The sequence below is a fragment of the Cicer arietinum genome, chromosome 5 (assembly GCF_000331145.2).
Source record: "Cicer arietinum cultivar CDC Frontier isolate Library 1 chromosome 5, Cicar.CDCFrontier_v2.0, whole genome shotgun sequence".
Classification (NCBI taxonomy): domain Eukaryota; kingdom Viridiplantae; phylum Streptophyta; class Magnoliopsida; order Fabales; family Fabaceae; genus Cicer; species Cicer arietinum.
In genome coordinates this window covers 46,850,121-46,868,280 of record NC_021164.2, presented here as the reverse complement: position 1 = coordinate 46,868,280, position 18,160 = coordinate 46,850,121, and the positions used below count along the sequence as shown (strand labels likewise).

Sequence of the window (18,160 nt, the reverse complement as noted above, 5' to 3'; positions counted from 1 at the left end):
GGTATCAAATTTGATGATGAAGTGTTGGGACTATGGCTACTGAATACTCTACCAGATTCTTGAGAAACTTTTCGGTTTTCAATTACAAACTCAGCTTCTGGTGGTGTTGTCTCTTTGCAAAGTGTAAAGGGAAGTGTTCTTAATGAGGAGATGAGAAGGAAGGCACAAGGTACTTCATCTCATTCCGAGGTACTTGTCACTGAGAACAAGGGTCGAAGTCAAAGAAAGGAACCGAAAGGGAACAGACAGAATAGCAGAAGTGCGAGTAGAGAGAACAACAGAAGTAAGTCCAAGTCCAGATACAAGAATGTGGAGTGCAATTATTGTCACAAAATGGGGCACATACAGAGGAACTGTTTCATATGGAAAAGGGAGAGCAAAAACAATAACAGTAAGCAGAGAGATAAGAATCATGATGATGATGACCGTGTTACTACTGCTACTTGTGATGATCTGATTATTCTCCGTGACTATGACTCAGTCAATCTTGTATCAGATGAGAGCATGTGGATTATTGATAGTGGTGCTACACTGCATGTTACACCAAGGAAGGAGTTCTTCACATCTTACACTTCTGGTGACTTTGGAGTGTTGAAGATGGGTAATGATGGTGTGTCCAAGGTAGTTGGTATTGGTGATGTTTGTTTGCAGACCAACATGGGAGTGCAGTTGTTGCTTAGAGGAGTCAAACATGCTCCAGATGTTCGCTTTAATTTGATCTCTGTGCAGATGCTTGATGATGGTGGTTATGATAATCACTTTGGTTCAGGAAAATGGAAACTCACCAGAGGTAACTTAGTTGTGGCCAGAGGGGAGAAAATTAATAAACTGTATTGGACTAAAGCATTGGTTGCTAAAGACAGTGTGAATGCCATGGATATGGAGGCTTCTTTGTGGCACCGCAGGCTTAGTCATATCAGTGAAAAGGGGCTGAATTGTTTAGCTAAAAAGGATGTACTTCCGGGATTAAAGAGTGCAGAGTTGGAGAAATGTTCTCATTGCATGGCTGGTAAGCAGACTAGAGTATCCTTCAAGAAACATCCTTCCTCAAGGAAGTCAGAGTTGCTTGAATTGGTGCATTCTGATGTTTGTGGCCCGTTGAAGGTAAAGTCAATTAGTGGTGCACTTTACTTTGTTACTTTTATTGATGATTGTTCCAGAAAGCTTTGGGTCTATGCTTTGAAGACAAAAGACCAAGTTCTGGAGAAATTCAAAGAGTTCCATGTTATGGTGGAGAGACAGTCAGGCAAGAAGTTGAAATGCATTCGTACTGACAATGGTGGTGAGTATTGTGGACCATTTGATGTTTATTGCAAGCAGCACGGTATCAGACATGAAAAGACTCCTCCTAAAACCCCTCAGCTGAATGGTTTAGCAGAGAGAATGAACAGGACGTTGATTGAAAGAGTTAGGTGTATGCTTTCTGAAGCAAAGTTGCCTAAGCATTTCTGGGGTGAAGCATTGTACATGGCAGTGCATGTTATTAATCTGAGTCCTGCAGGTGCTTTGAATGCTGAGGTGCCAGACAAGATTTGGTTTGGCAAGAATGTCAGGTATGATCATTTGCGTGTCTTCGGTTGCAAAGCATATGTGCATGTTCCAAAGGATGAGAGATCCAAGTTGGATGGGAAGACAAGACAGTGCATCTTTATCGGTTATGGTCAGGATGAATTTGGCTACAAGCTGTTTGATCCAGTTGAGAAGAAAGCTGTTAGAAGCCGTGATGTGAAGTTCATGGAAGACCAAACCATTGAAGACATTGATAAGATGGAGAAGACTACACCTGAGATTGATAATGGTTTGTCTGATGTTGATCCAGTTCGGATGCCTACACATGATCTGGATACTGCTGAAAATAATGTTCAGAATGATGAGCAACATGGTGATGTTGGTGATCAGCAGCTTGGAGATGATTTTGATGTTCCTAATGATGATGCTGAAGAAGAACATGAGATGTCACAAGATGAGGATCTTGGTGATGCTCCTGAACCACCTCAAGCTCAAGTTTGGAGGTCTACTAGGCAGAGGAAACCATCCACCAGGTATCCTTCTGATGACTATGTTACCTTGACTGATGGAGGCGAACCTGAATGTTATGATGAAGCCATGGAGAGTGATGAAAAGAAGAAGTGGCTGGATGCTATGCAAGATGAAATGAAGTCTTTGCATGATAATCACACTTTTGATTTGGTGAAACTACCTAAGGGAAATAAGGCTTTGGAAAACAGGTGGATCTTTAGAGTGAAGTAAGAAAGCAATTCTACATCTCCAAGATATAAAGCCAGATTGGTTGTGAAAGGTTTCAGACAGAGAAAGGATGTTGATTTCAATGAGATTTTTTCTCCTGTGGTGAAGATGTCATCCATTAGAACTGTGTTGAGTTTGGCTGCTACTCTTAATTTGGAGGTAGAGCAAATGGATGTAAAAACTGTTTTCCTTCATGGTGATTTGGAGGAAGAGATTTACATGAAGCTCCCTTCCTATGTGGAGAAAGGCCCAATATATGCAAGCTCATGTGTCTCACTTAACCAAGTGGAGAGAGGTCAGATTAGTGGCAGAGAGAGAGAGAGAGAGCTGAATTCAGAGAGTGAGGCAAAGAGAAAAGTGAGAGAGGAAGGGCAAAATCCATTTTCGCATAAAACAGAGCAGCTGCACTAGATTCGCGATATCTCCTTCGTTCACCGTCGGATCGGGCTGAAATTTGGAAAGCAGGTTCGTGACTCATGGTACTTCAATCTGACCGGTTGGATCGTCTATCAGAGGTCTGAGGTGGGAGAAAAGGAGCTCGGACAGTAGCCGTTTTTTCTGGTTTTTCTACTGAACTTTGTTCTCAATTTCATGCTTGTTTTCTCATTGTTTTGCTGATTGTTGTGCTGGTCACCTTGATGTTTTTGGCTAGTTACTAAGCACGAATTTGTGTCATATTTAAAACTCTCTTGTAACCATATTTTGATCATAGTGGAGCTCTATTACTGGCTTGATCCTGTGGTTGTTTACTTCTCACATTGAGAAGGTTTTTTCACGTTAAAAATTATTGTGTACTTTGTGGTAGTGATTTTAGTTGCTGTGATTATTTGTTGTTGCTCCTCACAGATTCTTGCAAGTTTGGGAAATTGATTATCCGCTGCATATTGCTCTGTTAGAGTTGTTATTGTTATTTGTTGTTGAATTTCCCATCAGAGAAGTGTTGGAATTCAATTATGAGTGGTTAGTCCCACATTGACCAGGAATGGAGGCTATATTGGATATATAAGAAGAATGACCCATAAACCTAATGCCTTAAGGTTTTGGGTTGAGATGTGGTGTCTAAGTCTCTTATGAATTCTTGTTTATCCCGAATGTTGGGCTCCCTCGGACTCCCCAACAAGTGGTATCAGAGCCCGGTTTGGCTTGATGAGGGAGCAAAAAAGGACTTGGATCAATTCTAGTGGTGGACCAAAAAGGACTCGGTGATCAAGTGGATCAAGTCTAGTGGTCAGTGGTTAGTCTCACATTGACCCATAAACCTAATGCCTTAAGGTTTTGGGTTGAGATGTGGTGTCTAAGTTTCTTATGAATCCTTGTTTAGCCCATTCTGTCTGAAAATGTTGGAAATATGATAAGTATTCAGATTATTCATCAATTCTTCAATGTCGTGAGTCGGAGGCAGATCACGTCTTTAGTCTATATTAAAGTTTATAATTTAATTATGTCTCATTTAAAGATTGCTTAAAAATTTGTAAATATCTTAATATTCTAAATTAAAAAAGTTTACAAAAAAATTCTATTTACTTATAAGCTCTTATAAAGTTTAAAATAAAAATTTCATTTTTGTCTGTATTATTTACAAAAATTTCTCAAAATTCATAGTTAAATTTTTGGTGTTACATTTACTCACTATATCTAACTAATTTTGAATTTCATAATTCATTTTGCTACAAGAATGCTATCTATGAAGCTTGAATAATGTGCATAAGAGAGCATTTTGACATGGATGAATGATCTCACTTAGTTTTCCTTTCTTTTCTTTACTGTTGTTGCAGATAATGGCTTACTTTTTCATTCTGTAGTCACGAAGATCCATAATACGATTGGCTGCATGAATGGTTTTCTGTCACTAAACAAATAAATTGGTTTGTTTTTAATGTTAAATAAAAGTCATGAACTAAATGTACCGGGACCAACATAGGGTGGTACAAATTATAGATATTTTGGTTCTTTAACTATTCAATAGAGAGTTCCATCTTTGATTAATGCGTACGAAAATTCGTATTTTAGGATAGTTTAAATCATTTTATAGATTAGTGATAGATTTTCACATAGATTAAAGCAGACTGCGACCCATCCTAAGCCTCCAACATTTTATATATATATATATATATATATATATATATATATATATATATATATATATATACTTCATTTGATCTTATATGTAACAAATAAAATAAAAAAGTTCATACCTTTTAAGAAAAACATTTGGTGCATTTTAGTTTTTCAAAGTAATTTAAAAAAAAGTCACTACAATCTTGTTGCCCTACATGAGAACTTGTTCAATGAAAAAAATTGTGTTATTGAAAAATAAAATATACATTAATTAAAGGGTATTATAGAAGTTATAACATTAAATATAGTCAAATTTTGCTTCCATTTAAGACCACAAAATATGATTTTTATTGTTGTTTTATATTTGAGATCGAAGAGTATATAATACTATATAATATATGTGAAGAATTTACACTTTTCTCCAATAGCTAAAAATGTTTTGAAAGATAATCATACCGCAAGCTTGACCCTTGATAGTTGAAAGTGATAATTATGCAACTAATTTATATTTTCTTAAGCAAGATATATACTAAAGTTCTAAACTATAAAAGTGAAAAATTTGAACAGCGTGTTTCTTCTTGAAAGATAATGATTTTAATCACTAAACCAATTTTAATTTTATTACACTTCATATATAAATATTTTTTTATATTTGTTTTTTTGTTGTTGACCCCATGAATATTTTTGAAGCTCTACCACTTGTATAGATCTCATTTATATTGAGGGATTAGCCTATATAATTACGCTTGTGTGATACCTTAGTTTACTCAAAAGAAATTATTAATGTATGAGCTAGTAACATATTGTAAAATAGTTATGCACCTATGAAATATTAAGATAGACACGAATAGAGAATGACATTAACATTAACACGTTGACATTGATAATAATTTAAATTTTTTATTTTTTTTTAATATAACTACATGTGTCTATGTTGTGTCGGCCAACGTCGGATGTAACAACCTAGAATTTCGTATTTAGTCCTTTTTAATGAAAAAATTAGAATAAGATCCCTTAATTAATGTGGTAGCCCTTTCTCTTATCTTTAGATTGATCTTCATTTGACCTGAATCCAATATCTATAACTCTAGATACCATTTTTTTTATAAGCAACGCAACTCAAATGGTGACATTTATACATCATCTTAAATTTCAAATGCATTTTTAGCATCTTTAATCTTCGAATTAGCTTAAAGTTATTTCTATCACTTTTTGTAGGATTCTCTCTTAGCTTCCAACACTACCAAGAATGTGTTAATATAAGTTTGGTAGCTTTACATTGAACAAGTGTATAGTTGTTGTAGCTTTAACAAAAACGACATTTCCGTGGTTTTTTAGTTTTTTATTTGCCCCAACTTTATCTAAATGGGTTGGATCCTTGTTTAACTCAACAAAATCGATCTTACTAACGTGGAACCACTTTTGAAACCTATCTACAAGCCAAATTCGTATACTTTGCTTTGGTGATTAAAATTCTTGAAATTTTAGATAAACACTAGAATGCTCATAACTTTTTCATCTGTTATCCGAATTTGATTTCGTTTGTTATTGGATGACTATAGAAGTAAAAGAGATAATATAGTGTCTTGCTCATTCTTCATACCTTATTTGGTAAGTCATGTAAATGTGATTTCTATTTTGTTTTGAAATTTTTCTCAAAAACTTTGTCCTAAACATTGTTCTTATTCTTAATTCATTGTTTTAAGGTTCAAATTTGGATGGTAAAGATTTATCGTCTCATTTTAAATGTTTCATTTGTCATTTTTGTCTCAAATTATTTATCATTTTATAATATTAATATAATATTAATTACTTTTTCTACTAATATACTTTATTTATTGTATCTCAATTCATTAAATTTTCCATTAACTACAATTAATAAGGTTATGTAAGTAAATAAAACACATTTTATTAAAATTTATAAAATAAATATTTTCTCTATAACTATGCATAAATCAAATCAGACAATTAAGTGAGACACAATTAAATGAGACAAAAGAAATATAAAATCGAAGAAGGATAAAAACAACTCAAAAAAAATATAGTTAACTTAATGGTATTATTATGTTGCTGATTACTTTATTGATTTTTAACGAAAAAATATGCAAATATTGATTTTTAACGAAAAAATATGCAAATATTGATTTTTAACGAAAAAATTATAGTTAACGGTATTATAAGTCTTCAAATATTGAATTTGGTAATAAACATTTGTACGAAATCATAGAAATGATACCTTACATTATTATTTTTTTCCTCCGATTATTATCTCTCTCACTAGTACCAGCATTACTACTTCAGAATCGGAGCAAGACGCGAATTTGACACAGCCTACAACTTAACAGACTAATTATTGATATAAAACCCAAACCCCTCTTCCCATCACTCCAAAAATCCCAATCAATTTTCCATCTCCTCTCAACTTTTCATTCTCCACTCTCTATTTACTCAGATTATTATTATGATTACTCGATTATCAACAAAATTCATGAACATATGCATATCCACAATGTGCAAATCAAATCAAATATCAAAAGCGGAAGTCGTTTTAATAGACGGCATCAAATTAGGAGTGTACCCTGACATCTTCACCTACAACACACTAATCAATGGGTATTGTCGTTTCGTAAGCCTTGATGCCGCTTATAACATTCTCAATAGAATGAAAGAAGCGGGAATTAACCCTGATGTTGTTTCCTACAATTCATTAATTTCAGGTGCGGTTAGAAAATCTCATTTATCTAAGTCCCTCCAACTGTTCGACGAAATGCTTCAATCAGGAATTCGCCCTGATGTATGGAGTTACAATATATTAATGCATTGTTTGTTTCGCCTCGGGAAACCGGAAGAAGCTAATAGTGTTTTTAAGGATATAGTTGAGAGTGGTGAAATGTATCCTTGTACGTCTACTTATAATGTTATGATTAATGGGTTGTGTAAAAACGGGTATGTGAAAAATGCTGTTATGTTGTTTAGGAATTTGCAGCGTCATGGGTTTGTTCCTCAGGTTTTGACTTATAACACGATGATTAATGGGTTGTGTAAGGCAAAGAGGTTAGGGGATGCGAGGAGGGTGTTAAGGGAGTTTTGTGAGTATGGCTATGAGCCGAATGCAATTACTTATACAACGGTTATGAAGTGTTGTTTTAGGTGTGGGAGGTTAGAGCAAGGGTTGGAGATATTGTCAGAGATGAGGATGAAAGGCTATACATTTGATGGGTTTGCGTATTGTACTGTGGTTGCTGCGTTGGTGAAGACAGGGAGGATTGAAGAAGCGGATGAGATTGCTCAGAAAATGATGAGTAATGGTTTGGTGCCTGATCTTGCTTCTTATAATACAATGATAAACCTCTTTTGCAGGCAAGGGAGGTTCGATGACGCGTTGAAGTTGGTCGATAAGATAGAGAGACAAGGACTGAAATGTGATCAGTATACACATACGATTATAATCCATGGATTATGTAAGGTTGGCGATTTTGCGGGTGCTGAGAAGCACTTGGATTTTATGAATTCATTGGGGTTTGGTTTTAATTTGGTGGCGTTTAACTGTTTGATTGATTGTTTGGGTAAAGCGGGTCATATTGATCAAGCAATGAAGGTTTTTGATAGTATGGAGGTTAAAGATTCTTTCACTTATACTATATTGGTGCACAACCTTTGCAGGGCTAGGAAGTTCCTTTTTGCTTCCCAGCTTTTGATTGGTTGTTTGAAATCTGGCTTTCACATCTTAAGGGCTACTCAGAGAGCTGTTATTGATGGTCTATGTAGTGTTGGTTTTATCAAACAAGCCAGGAAAGTTAAGACCAAAATTCGGTCGGCTCGATTGATACGTTGATTACATGGCAATTGCTGTGTTGAACTTAGAGATGTGTATTAATATTGAGCTAACAAAAGAGCGACACTCTGATTCTATATATTATTCCAGTGATTTGATTGCAGTAACCATTATTCAAAGGGAGACTTTATCATTATGCTACAAGTCATTTGGTAATTTACTGATAAAGTATACCAATTGCTACATGTTTTGGTGATTTTTTCTTGTTCTTGCTGGATAAATGCCGTATCGTATTTGCTTAGCGATGTTGACTACTAAAGTTCTCATGACAAATGAAAACTAATACATGTATGTGTACACAAAAAATATAGAATTTGTGTGAACTGAAAAATGACAAATTTGAGTGTATTTATATGTATTTGCTCCCTATCTTAGGAAGGTAGATCTAAAGAATTTATACAACATATCAATTACCAGGAACTATCTTTTGCCCTTGAGAAGATGTTCGGCTGTTTCTATTTTGATATACTTTAACAATAAAATTTGTTTTCTAATGATTTATATTAAATTAACTTGGTTGTTGCTTTATTTTTATTCTCAAATTGTTGGTAATTGTGTAATTTCAGGTCATTGTGGTTCCCATGGAGATCCAGGAAGAGAAATGTTGAGTGAGAAAGCTGAGGGACCTTTTGCATGGTTCAGAATATGTTCTCACCTCTCAAGATAAAGATGGAGACTGGATGCTTGTAGGGGATGTACCATGGGAGTAAGATGTTTTCAAATTCTGTTAGTGCTTTTTGCATCTTTGTTTTCTCATTATACTTTTTCAAGTAATAGTAACTATATTTCGTGTTGAGATTGAGACAATAGAATACATGTTATAGCAAATGTATAGTCTAGGGAAAGTAAGTAATCATAATTGATCTGTAAGTAAAACACAATATATTTCCATTTGACAAGATCTATTAATTTCATAATTACAAATTCACTGTAAGTAATCTCTCCATAATTAGAAGTATTTATTTTTATATTTGCATAAATTATGAAATATTGTGGAAATATTTGATAACTGGTTTGTTATTTATCAGATGTCATCAGATTGTGTCGGTGAGTTTAACAAAGATGAGTATGGGATTCCTGAAGATGATTGTTGACAAGCTCCACAATCATCAAGATGTCTCTGAATTTGGAGTAATTTTAGAAGAGTGTAGACATCTCTCCTTTTTTCCAAAATTCTCATATTGAAATTTGTAAAAGAGACAAGCCAATGAAACAATTCATATGTTAACATAGCAAATGCAGTTACTTTATTAGCTAGTGTCCAAATTTTTTATATCCCAACATGTACTAAACAATTATTAATGACATTAACTCCGTGAAAACTTCGCCACTGAATTAGATACGTAGTCAATCTAAACAAGCACTAAATAGATGCAAACTTTATTTACAAAATCATACACAAACCCTTCCTTATACATCATCAACTAGTAATAGTTGTTAAGTAGCAGCAACAACATAGCATAGTATTACTCTAATCAATTCCCCTAACAACTCATATCTAAATAACACTAAATCTTAGTAGAGTAGTAAACTACAAACACATTTTCCACATCTCTAATTGCACGTTCAAAATAGCATTGAGTTTGATAAAATCATAGTAACACTTAAAATAGTAACTTTTGCCCAAATTTTTGATTCACCGTGAATCTGTCAAACTCGCCGCATATCTAAACTTGCACTAAGAGATGCAAACTTTATTTACATATATCATACACAAACCCTTCTTCATAGGCACCATCAAAATCAGAACAAATTCAAGAACTCGTGAATCCTCTTCACAAACCAACTCTTCCCATGATGATGGTGATGGTGGTGGTGGTGATTATCCTGGCTATAGACTTGGTAATGTGGACGGTTATGGTGATGAGTCATCATCATCCTCGGGAACTTCAACTCACCGCCGCGAATCCTCGTAAACCGAACCGGGATCTGGAGATCTAAAGATTTATCTTCGGAGTCGCTCTGGACGATCATGTCGTTGCCGTAAGGGATCTGGAGATCTACAGGATTGTCGACGGCGTCACTCCGGACGATCTTGTCGTTGACGTAAGGGATCGGGAGGCGAGAATACAGACGTTTGTGAAAGTGACGGTTAACGGGACGGAGATCGAGGAGTTTTAACGGAACGTGATCGATGAAGACGGAGTTGGGACGGAAGGAAACGGTTTTAGGTAGTTGGGGTTTGTAAGTATGATGAGCGAGCCTGGCGATTTCGGGTTTGGGGAATGGGTTTCGGAGATTGAGGGCGCGTGAGAGAGTGACGAAGAGGAAGAGTAAAAGGGTGATGACTCTGATGGCCATGGTGATGGGTTTTCGAGGCGTGATGGAAATTGGTGTTGAAATAAGGGAATGGAGAAAGTATTTAAAAGGTTAAAATGGAGGATTGTTTATTATTTGAGAAGAAATTTCTTTGCTTTTATCATACGATACTTTTGTACGACTTGACTTTATTGGAGTGTAGTGGTATAATGACTGTCACTTTTTCAATTACATTTAAGTGTGTGATTTTCATGAATTCTCGGGGTAAAATGTTTCATATGGTAAATATATCCTAATCAATCATAATTATGTATACGTGACAATATATATAACAAACATTTTTATATGTCTGTTTAACCTATCTATCTTAATTGATTTTTGTGCAAGGACATATATTCATGGTTAAAAAAATCAACAACACAAGGATAATAAATGTAATTTGGTTGAGAGACCTGAAAATCTATTTATAAAAAGGTTTAATGAAATTACAATATATTAATAACCTAGATTTTTTAACACAATTATTGTAACTCATGCAAAAAAAAGAATGTCACACTATTTAATTTTAAAGACAACAGTAGGATGATACAATATCTCCAGTTTAATTCTCAACTGTACCAAGATTTTAAAAACAGAGTAATATATATTGCGTGTAAAAATAAACCTAGATAAATAGGTAGAATAACATGCGAGCAAAAATAAAAAATTATGATTCCAAATAGAAATTTAACAAAGTAATAATTATTAATTCAATAAAAAATATTTAAAAAAACAAAATAATATTAATAAAACAAAATAAAATACATTTAATAGAAAAAAATAATTTAGTGTCAAAACAAATAGCGTTTCCCTGATATTTTACAGATAAAATATCAATACAACTTTATTTTATTAACAATTTCCTCATATTTTTCCTTTGATCTAATAGATAAAAAATAATAAAAATATTTATAAAAAATTAAAATAACATTAATAAAATAAAATATATTTAATAGAAAGAAAAAAAACATCAAGGGCGATTGAATAAATGTGCCAAAACAAATAAATAAAATCTCTCTAATATTTTGCACATATAAATTAGCAACACATTTTGTTAATGACTCCCTTCTATTTTTCTTTGATCTAATAAAAAAAAATACAACACATTTTTTTTATTAAATATATTTTGTTTGATTTTATTAATATAATTTTATTTTCTTCAAATATTTTTATTATTATTTTGTATTACATTAATAATATTTTATTATTATTATTTTTTATTAGATCGGAGAAAAAATAAATTAAAGTTGTTAACAAAATACAATTGTGTTGTTATTTTATCTGCAAAATATTAGGGATACTTTATTTATTTTGACACATTTACTCAACCACACTAAATTTGATATATTTTTTTCTTTCTATTGAATGTATTTTATTTTATTAATATTATTTTAATTTTTTATAATTATATTTTTATTTTTTATTTATTAGATCGAAGAAAAAATAGGAGTTAGTTGATAAAATAAAATTGTGTGATTATTTATTAAATTAACATGTTCACATCCCAGCAACCTTCTAAAGAAAAAAAATTATTTCATGTCGGATATAATAGTTAGTTTTTTTTTTTTAAAAAAAGATGATATATAAATAAAAAATCTGAGTTGGTTTTCTTAGGGATGACAACATAATCCGCACTGGCACATACCCACACCCCGTACTCGAATCCGTCCCTCAGATAATATTATAATATTTTTTAAATTTTCTATATATATATATTGAATATACTCAATATTTTTTTAAATATTAAAAATTATAACATTATCTTTAGAGAAAATAATTTTTAATTTTATTATTGTCTAATAATAATTATTTTATTATATGTGAGGAAATTCGAACTCTATTGGACGCAGAGATGAGTCTAAATATTACACCCGTCATAAAAGATGTATAAGTGTGAGTTTTTCCCGATTAATCAGATGCAGGATGCACGAGACAAAGTCCGACTCCGCCCCGACACGTTGTCGTGCCTAGGTTTTCTATATCTCCATATCACTAAAAGAATAGGTTAGCCAATTTTGATGTTCCACACTATGCCGTTTTCCTTAGGAGAGGGAACATAACAATCAAAACCACTGTGCGCCCACTAATGCCAGAAGTATGGACCGTGGCGTCGAAGTTCAATTGAATAGAGTTGTTCGTTGACACCGGATGAGTCAAATCGACTGACAGAGCAAGCGGACGTGTCTTTTTTCAAAGAACACACGAGAGAAGGGGCTGACCCATTTCGCGTCTGATGGTGCAGAATGTGTCGCAACCGTATGAGTGTTGGGTCTGTAATAGGAAAATAAATAGATTGGCTGAGTTGAGCAAGAAGAAGGGGAATAGAAAGGGATGCAATTAGTGGATGAAGAGAGAAGAAGGACACATGAATTGGTGGAAAACATTTAGGTGTTACAGAAGAGAAGAAAGAATAGTGATTTAATATTGTGATTAGTAATAATTTAATTCTTTTTAAAAAATACCATGTGTTGTCTCGATAAACTAATTCAAAACTAATTCAACACCGATAACCAATTAAAATCAAATATTTGACGGTTTCTCCCACCTCCATCTACCAACACACATAAATAGGGTTTTTTATACAAATATCTTTTTTTTTTTAATTTTAATATTAGATTGTTCCACTTTTGAAAAATAATATCAAAATGTCCTATTTTTTAGTTCCAATTAATGATAGCGACCTGGGATGTGACCTCCTACTAGCTTGTATTTTTTTTTTGTTGAATTTTATTATTTATTATTGGGTATATTATATTTATTATTATTAAATATTTTAAAAATAATTATAACATTAAAAAATACAAAATATTATTATAAATAATAAAAATAATTAATTTAATAATATTATATAACTTTTAATAATAATAATAAAAAGAAAATTCTATTAATAAAATAAAATAAAAATACATTAACATATAAGCATAAATACATTAAAAAAATAATTTTAATAATAATAATAATTTTAATATTAATAATAAGAAAATTATATTAATACATTAAAATAAAATTACATTAAATTAAAAAAAAATACATCAATTTTGAGTAGATGTGCCTGCAACGTTTGGACAATGTTTCTTAGTATGACTAGATACCCGACATAATCCGCACTTTCTTGGGACTCTATCCGTAGTGTCCATTTCTGTTCTAATGTGCTTGGTCTTTTTGACTCTTCGCATTAGTGGATTGTGACACACCTTAACACCTTCATATTGTGGCCAATATCCTTCGTTTGGTATCGGTTGGAACGTTTCACTGTAGACTTTAAGTACTATTTCCACCTTGTACACATCGGATATAAGGCTCCAATAATCATATTTGATGCTAGAACATGTTGCTATCACATGTGAACAAGGCATATGTTTAGCTTGATATTTTCCACAATCGCACCATTTGTTAGGAAGATTTACACTAAAATGACCAATTGGTCGCCCTTCTTTTGGAACTACTATCTCGTGGACCATGAAAGTATGGTTGTTTCGATCAAAACTATCGACTCTATGACTATTTGATTTATGTATTTCCGATTTCATAAAAGTCATCCATTTTTCTGTGTATACCTGACCAGAAGCTAAAATTGATGCGTGTTGTTTTGCCATGGTTGGAAATAGTGTACCTGTTTTATAATATGTTGATTGGACCAAAACAGTGATGGGAAGGTTGCATGGTTCTTTAAATACTGCGTTCATCGACTCCACAAGGTTGGTGGCCATTTGACCCCAACGGCTACCTCCATCAAATGCTTGAATCCAATCTTATCGCGGTATATTGTCTAACCATTTCAAAGCTTCTGGGTTTACGATGCCAATTTCTCTGCGGTAGTATCGTTATGTAGACTCATTGATTGAGTAACCTGTATTAAAACAGCAGACAATGCATTATTACACTAATTATAAAACTTCATAATTTAATTTTTAATTAATGATAAGAAGTAAGAATTAAATTATTACCCATAGAAATAACCTTGTTCTTCAAAGCATTATTCTTAAATTTCCTTGCAAAATTTTGTGAAATATGTCACATGCTTTGACGGAGGATGTTGCCACCCATTATTCAGATTATTGTAAGCACTTTTGATAGATTCGTGTCTATTTGAAATCAAACAAATGTTGGCTTGTGGAGTGACGTGTGATCTCAAATTTCTCAAAAAGAAACTCCAAGCCTCTTTTGTCTCACCTTCCACAAGAGCATAAGCAATTGGAATGATATTGTCGTTCTCATCTTGTGCAGCTGCTACCAATAGAGTTCCCTTATATTTTCCGTATAACCAAGTTCCATCAACTTGCACAATTGGTTTGCAAAATTTAAACGCAGATATGCATGGAACGTAAGCCCAAAATAGTCTATGAAAGATTGTCATCCCATTTATCAAACCATGTTCATTATGGTTCCTGGAGCAAACGTTTGCATAACTAATAACCCTCGTGGAAGTTGATTGTAAGACTCTTCCCAATTGCCATAAATTTGTTTGATTGCCTTATTTTTTCCCAACCAAGCTTTTCTATAACTAATTGTGTAGTTATACAAAGCCTGAATCTGAGCAATAATGACCTTCACTTTGATTGAAGGGTCCATCCTCATAACTTGCATTATACTTGCACATATCATGTTAGAATCGAGCTTTGTATGATCTTGTGATAGTTCAGAATTTGTGCATGTATGAGGCGCATTCAATTTCCCAATCACCCACAATTCACTTTTTTGCGTTTTGAAGCTCTACATCTAAACAAACAATTTGGATGTGAACAAATGATAACGTACCTTTCTAAATCTGATTTTTGCACCACAAAGTTCAATGATTGTTTTAGATGATAACGCTTGATTGCATGTACACATTCATCCTTGTTATGAAACTTTATTCCAACTTCAAGAATTCCACCTAAATTTGGGACTTCGTCAATGAACATGTGATCAAATTCAGTTGGTTGGTTTGCGGTGGATAGATTAATGTTCTTCATGTGGAATGGTGGATCGAATACAGGTGGGATAAGTTGATCTTCTGCTTCCATATCTTCATCAACATCATCATCGTCAGAATCACCAGATGATTCATCGAAGTATGTTTCATCATCTTCACTATAATCACCTAATTCTTCCTCATTGATATTATAATGGACACTAAGTGGAAGATCATATTGTGGACTTGTTGGGAGAGATTTGTGATGAAGTTGTTGGGAGACATTGTGGACATTGTGGACATGTTGAGTTTGTTCATTTTGGCTAGAGTATGGTTCATAGTGTTGTGATGGAGAATATACGTCGGGTTGATAAGGGCTAGAGTATGGTTCATAGTGTTGTGATGGAGAATATACGTCGGGTTGATAAGGGCTAGAGTATGGTTCATAGTGTTGTGATGGAGAATATACGTCGGGTTGATAAGGGCTAGAGTATGGTTCATAGTGTTGTGATGGAGAATATACGTCGGGTTGATAAGGGCTAGAGTATGGTTCATAGTGTTGTGATGAGATATAGTTGGGATTAGGCATGTTTGAGGTTGATGGTTGATTTGTTGAAGTAGGACTACTTTCAAATGTAATGTATAACTCAATGGTGCCAAGTTGTGACCATTGTGCATAAACATCAATCATGAGTTGAACATCTTCGTCATCACAAACCTTCATCAATTCAAATCTGGTTGTATTTTCACCAAAGAAGACAAGGTGTCGATAAACTATATCAGTTATCGTCACGTTGTTTTCGAACTGTAACTTTTTCTTAATGACATTCTTTAGACGAGCAAGGTTGCTGCTAGAATGTACTTTGAACGCCTTTTTGTAATCACTTACAAATGTTTTCCCTTCAACTCCATCGACAATTGAGCCATTGTAATAAACAATACAAATGACTTGTTGAGAAGTCATGATTATCTAATTGATAGAATTATGATGAGATAGAAGGTATGATGAGATAGAAGGTGTGGTGATATAGTGTGATCTAGTTTTCTATTTATAGAAGTTAGTAAGATTCATATTTTTTTACAAAACCTTCCACAACTGTTGATAAATAAATTTGCATGGTCAAGATTAAAGATTGAATACATCAATTTGATTGGTCCAACTAAAAGTATGAGGATTGATATTTTTCTACTAAACCACAACCATTGATAAATGAATTTGGATGGTCAAGATTAAAGATTGAATAGATCAATTTGATTGGTCCAACTAAAAGTATGAGGATTGATATTTTTCTACTAAACCACAACCATTGATAAATGAATTTGGATGGTCAAGATTAAATATTGAATAGATCAATTTGATTGGTCCAACTAAAAGTATGAGGATTCATCATCAAGCATCCACAACCATCGATTAAAAGAAATGAGCGGCTGGGATTCATCATCAGGAGATCGTTGTCTGGCCCTGCGACCTCTCAAAGAAGTCGTTTCTTGTCCCGGCGACCTCCTGAAGGGTTCGCAATATGGGGATGCGACCTCCCACGTGGCTGAATATGAGGATCGCTTTCTGGCCCTGCGATTTCCTATATAAACACCCCAAACCAACATCATCAAACACACTTCCTCTATCTTAACCTAAAAATCACTATCTCCAACTTCTCAAACACACTTTCTCCGATTTCTCAAACACATTTTCTTCAACTTTACTCATGGAATTATCCAAAAATCATAGAGCTGAAAGTCGATACATTCAAGCATTTGTAAGTATTTTATATTAATGTCTTATATATAGAATATTTTATATATTATTAATTTATATATTATTAATTTTATATTTTATATTAATGTCTTATATATAGAATATTTTATATATTATTAATTTATATATTATTAATTTTATATTTTATATTAATGTCTTATATATAGAATATTTTATATATTATTAATTTATATATTATTAATTTTATATTTTATATTAATGTCTTATATATAGAATATTTTATATATTATTAATTTATATATTATTAATTTTATATTTTATATTAATGTCTTATATATAGAATATTTTATATATTGTTGATTTATATATTGTTAATTTTATATTTTATATTAATGTCTTGTCTTATATATTGAATATTTTATATATTATTAATTTTATATTTTATATTAATGTCTTATATATAGAATATTTTATATATTGTTGATTTTATATTTTTTAATTTTATATTTTATATTAATGTCTTATATATAGAATATTTTATATATTATTAATTTATATATTGTTAATTTTATATTTTATATTTTATATTAATGTCTTATATATAAAATATTTTATATATTATTAATTTTATATTTTATATTAATGTCTTGTCTTATATATTGAATATTTTTTATATTATTAATTTATATATTATTAATTTATATTTAATATTATTAATTTCAGAATCTCTCGAAGGATAAACTAAAATGTCATGGTCATGCCAACAAAAAACCGAACGAAGTCATATTACCGTATTTGCAACAAGCTGAATTTGGTGAAGTGATCAAACTTGGAAACTACAAGATCGATGTCGGTTTGATTACTGCTATGGTTGAAAGATGGAGACCAGAAACTCATACTTTTCATCTCTCAATAGGTGAGTGCACAATAACTTTAGAAGACGTGTACTATATTTTAGGATTAAAAGTGTCTGGTTTTCCGGTTCAAATTTTGTGAATGTGAAAGATGTTTGTCAAGAATATTTAGGAGTTATCCCACCTGAGGGAGCAACAAAGGGTAATTTTATTAAATTAAAATGGCTTAAAGATACTTTTGACAATGTTGGTGAAAA

At 32.4% G+C, this 18,160-nt stretch overlaps 2 protein-coding genes across 3 annotated transcripts; one reads left to right on the top strand and one right to left on the bottom strand.

Annotated features, from left to right (window-relative positions):
• The first annotated feature begins 6,520 nt into the window (after positions 1-6,520).
• Positions 6,521-9,762, top strand: LOC101492770 (uncharacterized). 2 transcript variants are annotated; one of them, XM_004499907.4, is made up of 3 exons: positions 6,521-8,292; positions 8,707-8,846; positions 9,169-9,762. In XM_004499907.4, the coding sequence occupies exon 1, from the start codon at positions 6,767-6,769 to the stop codon at positions 8,138-8,140; it is 1,374 nt and encodes a 457-aa protein (XP_004499964.1). In that variant the 5' UTR covers positions 6,521-6,766; the 3' UTR covers positions 8,141-8,292; positions 8,707-8,846; positions 9,169-9,762. The 2 variants fall into 2 exon arrangements, with proteins under 2 accessions (XP_004499964.1, XP_004499963.1); XM_004499906.4 differs by having other exon boundaries at positions 8,707-8,866.
• Positions 9,494-10,526, bottom strand: LOC140920327 (uncharacterized). The gene has a single exon (XM_073368561.1). The coding sequence runs from the start codon at positions 10,439-10,441 to the stop codon at positions 9,884-9,886; it is 558 nt and encodes a 185-aa protein (XP_073224662.1). The 5' UTR covers positions 10,442-10,526; the 3' UTR covers positions 9,494-9,883.
• Between the last annotated feature and the right edge of the window lie 7,634 nt (positions 10,527-18,160).

Coding starts and splice junctions, on each gene's coding strand:
- LOC101492770 (XM_004499907.4), top strand. CDS start 6,767: ATGATTACTCGATTATCAACAAAATTCATGAACATATGCATATCCACA.
- LOC140920327 (XM_073368561.1), bottom strand. CDS start 10,441: ATGGCCATCAGAGTCATCACCCTTTTACTCTTCCTCTTCGTCACTCTC.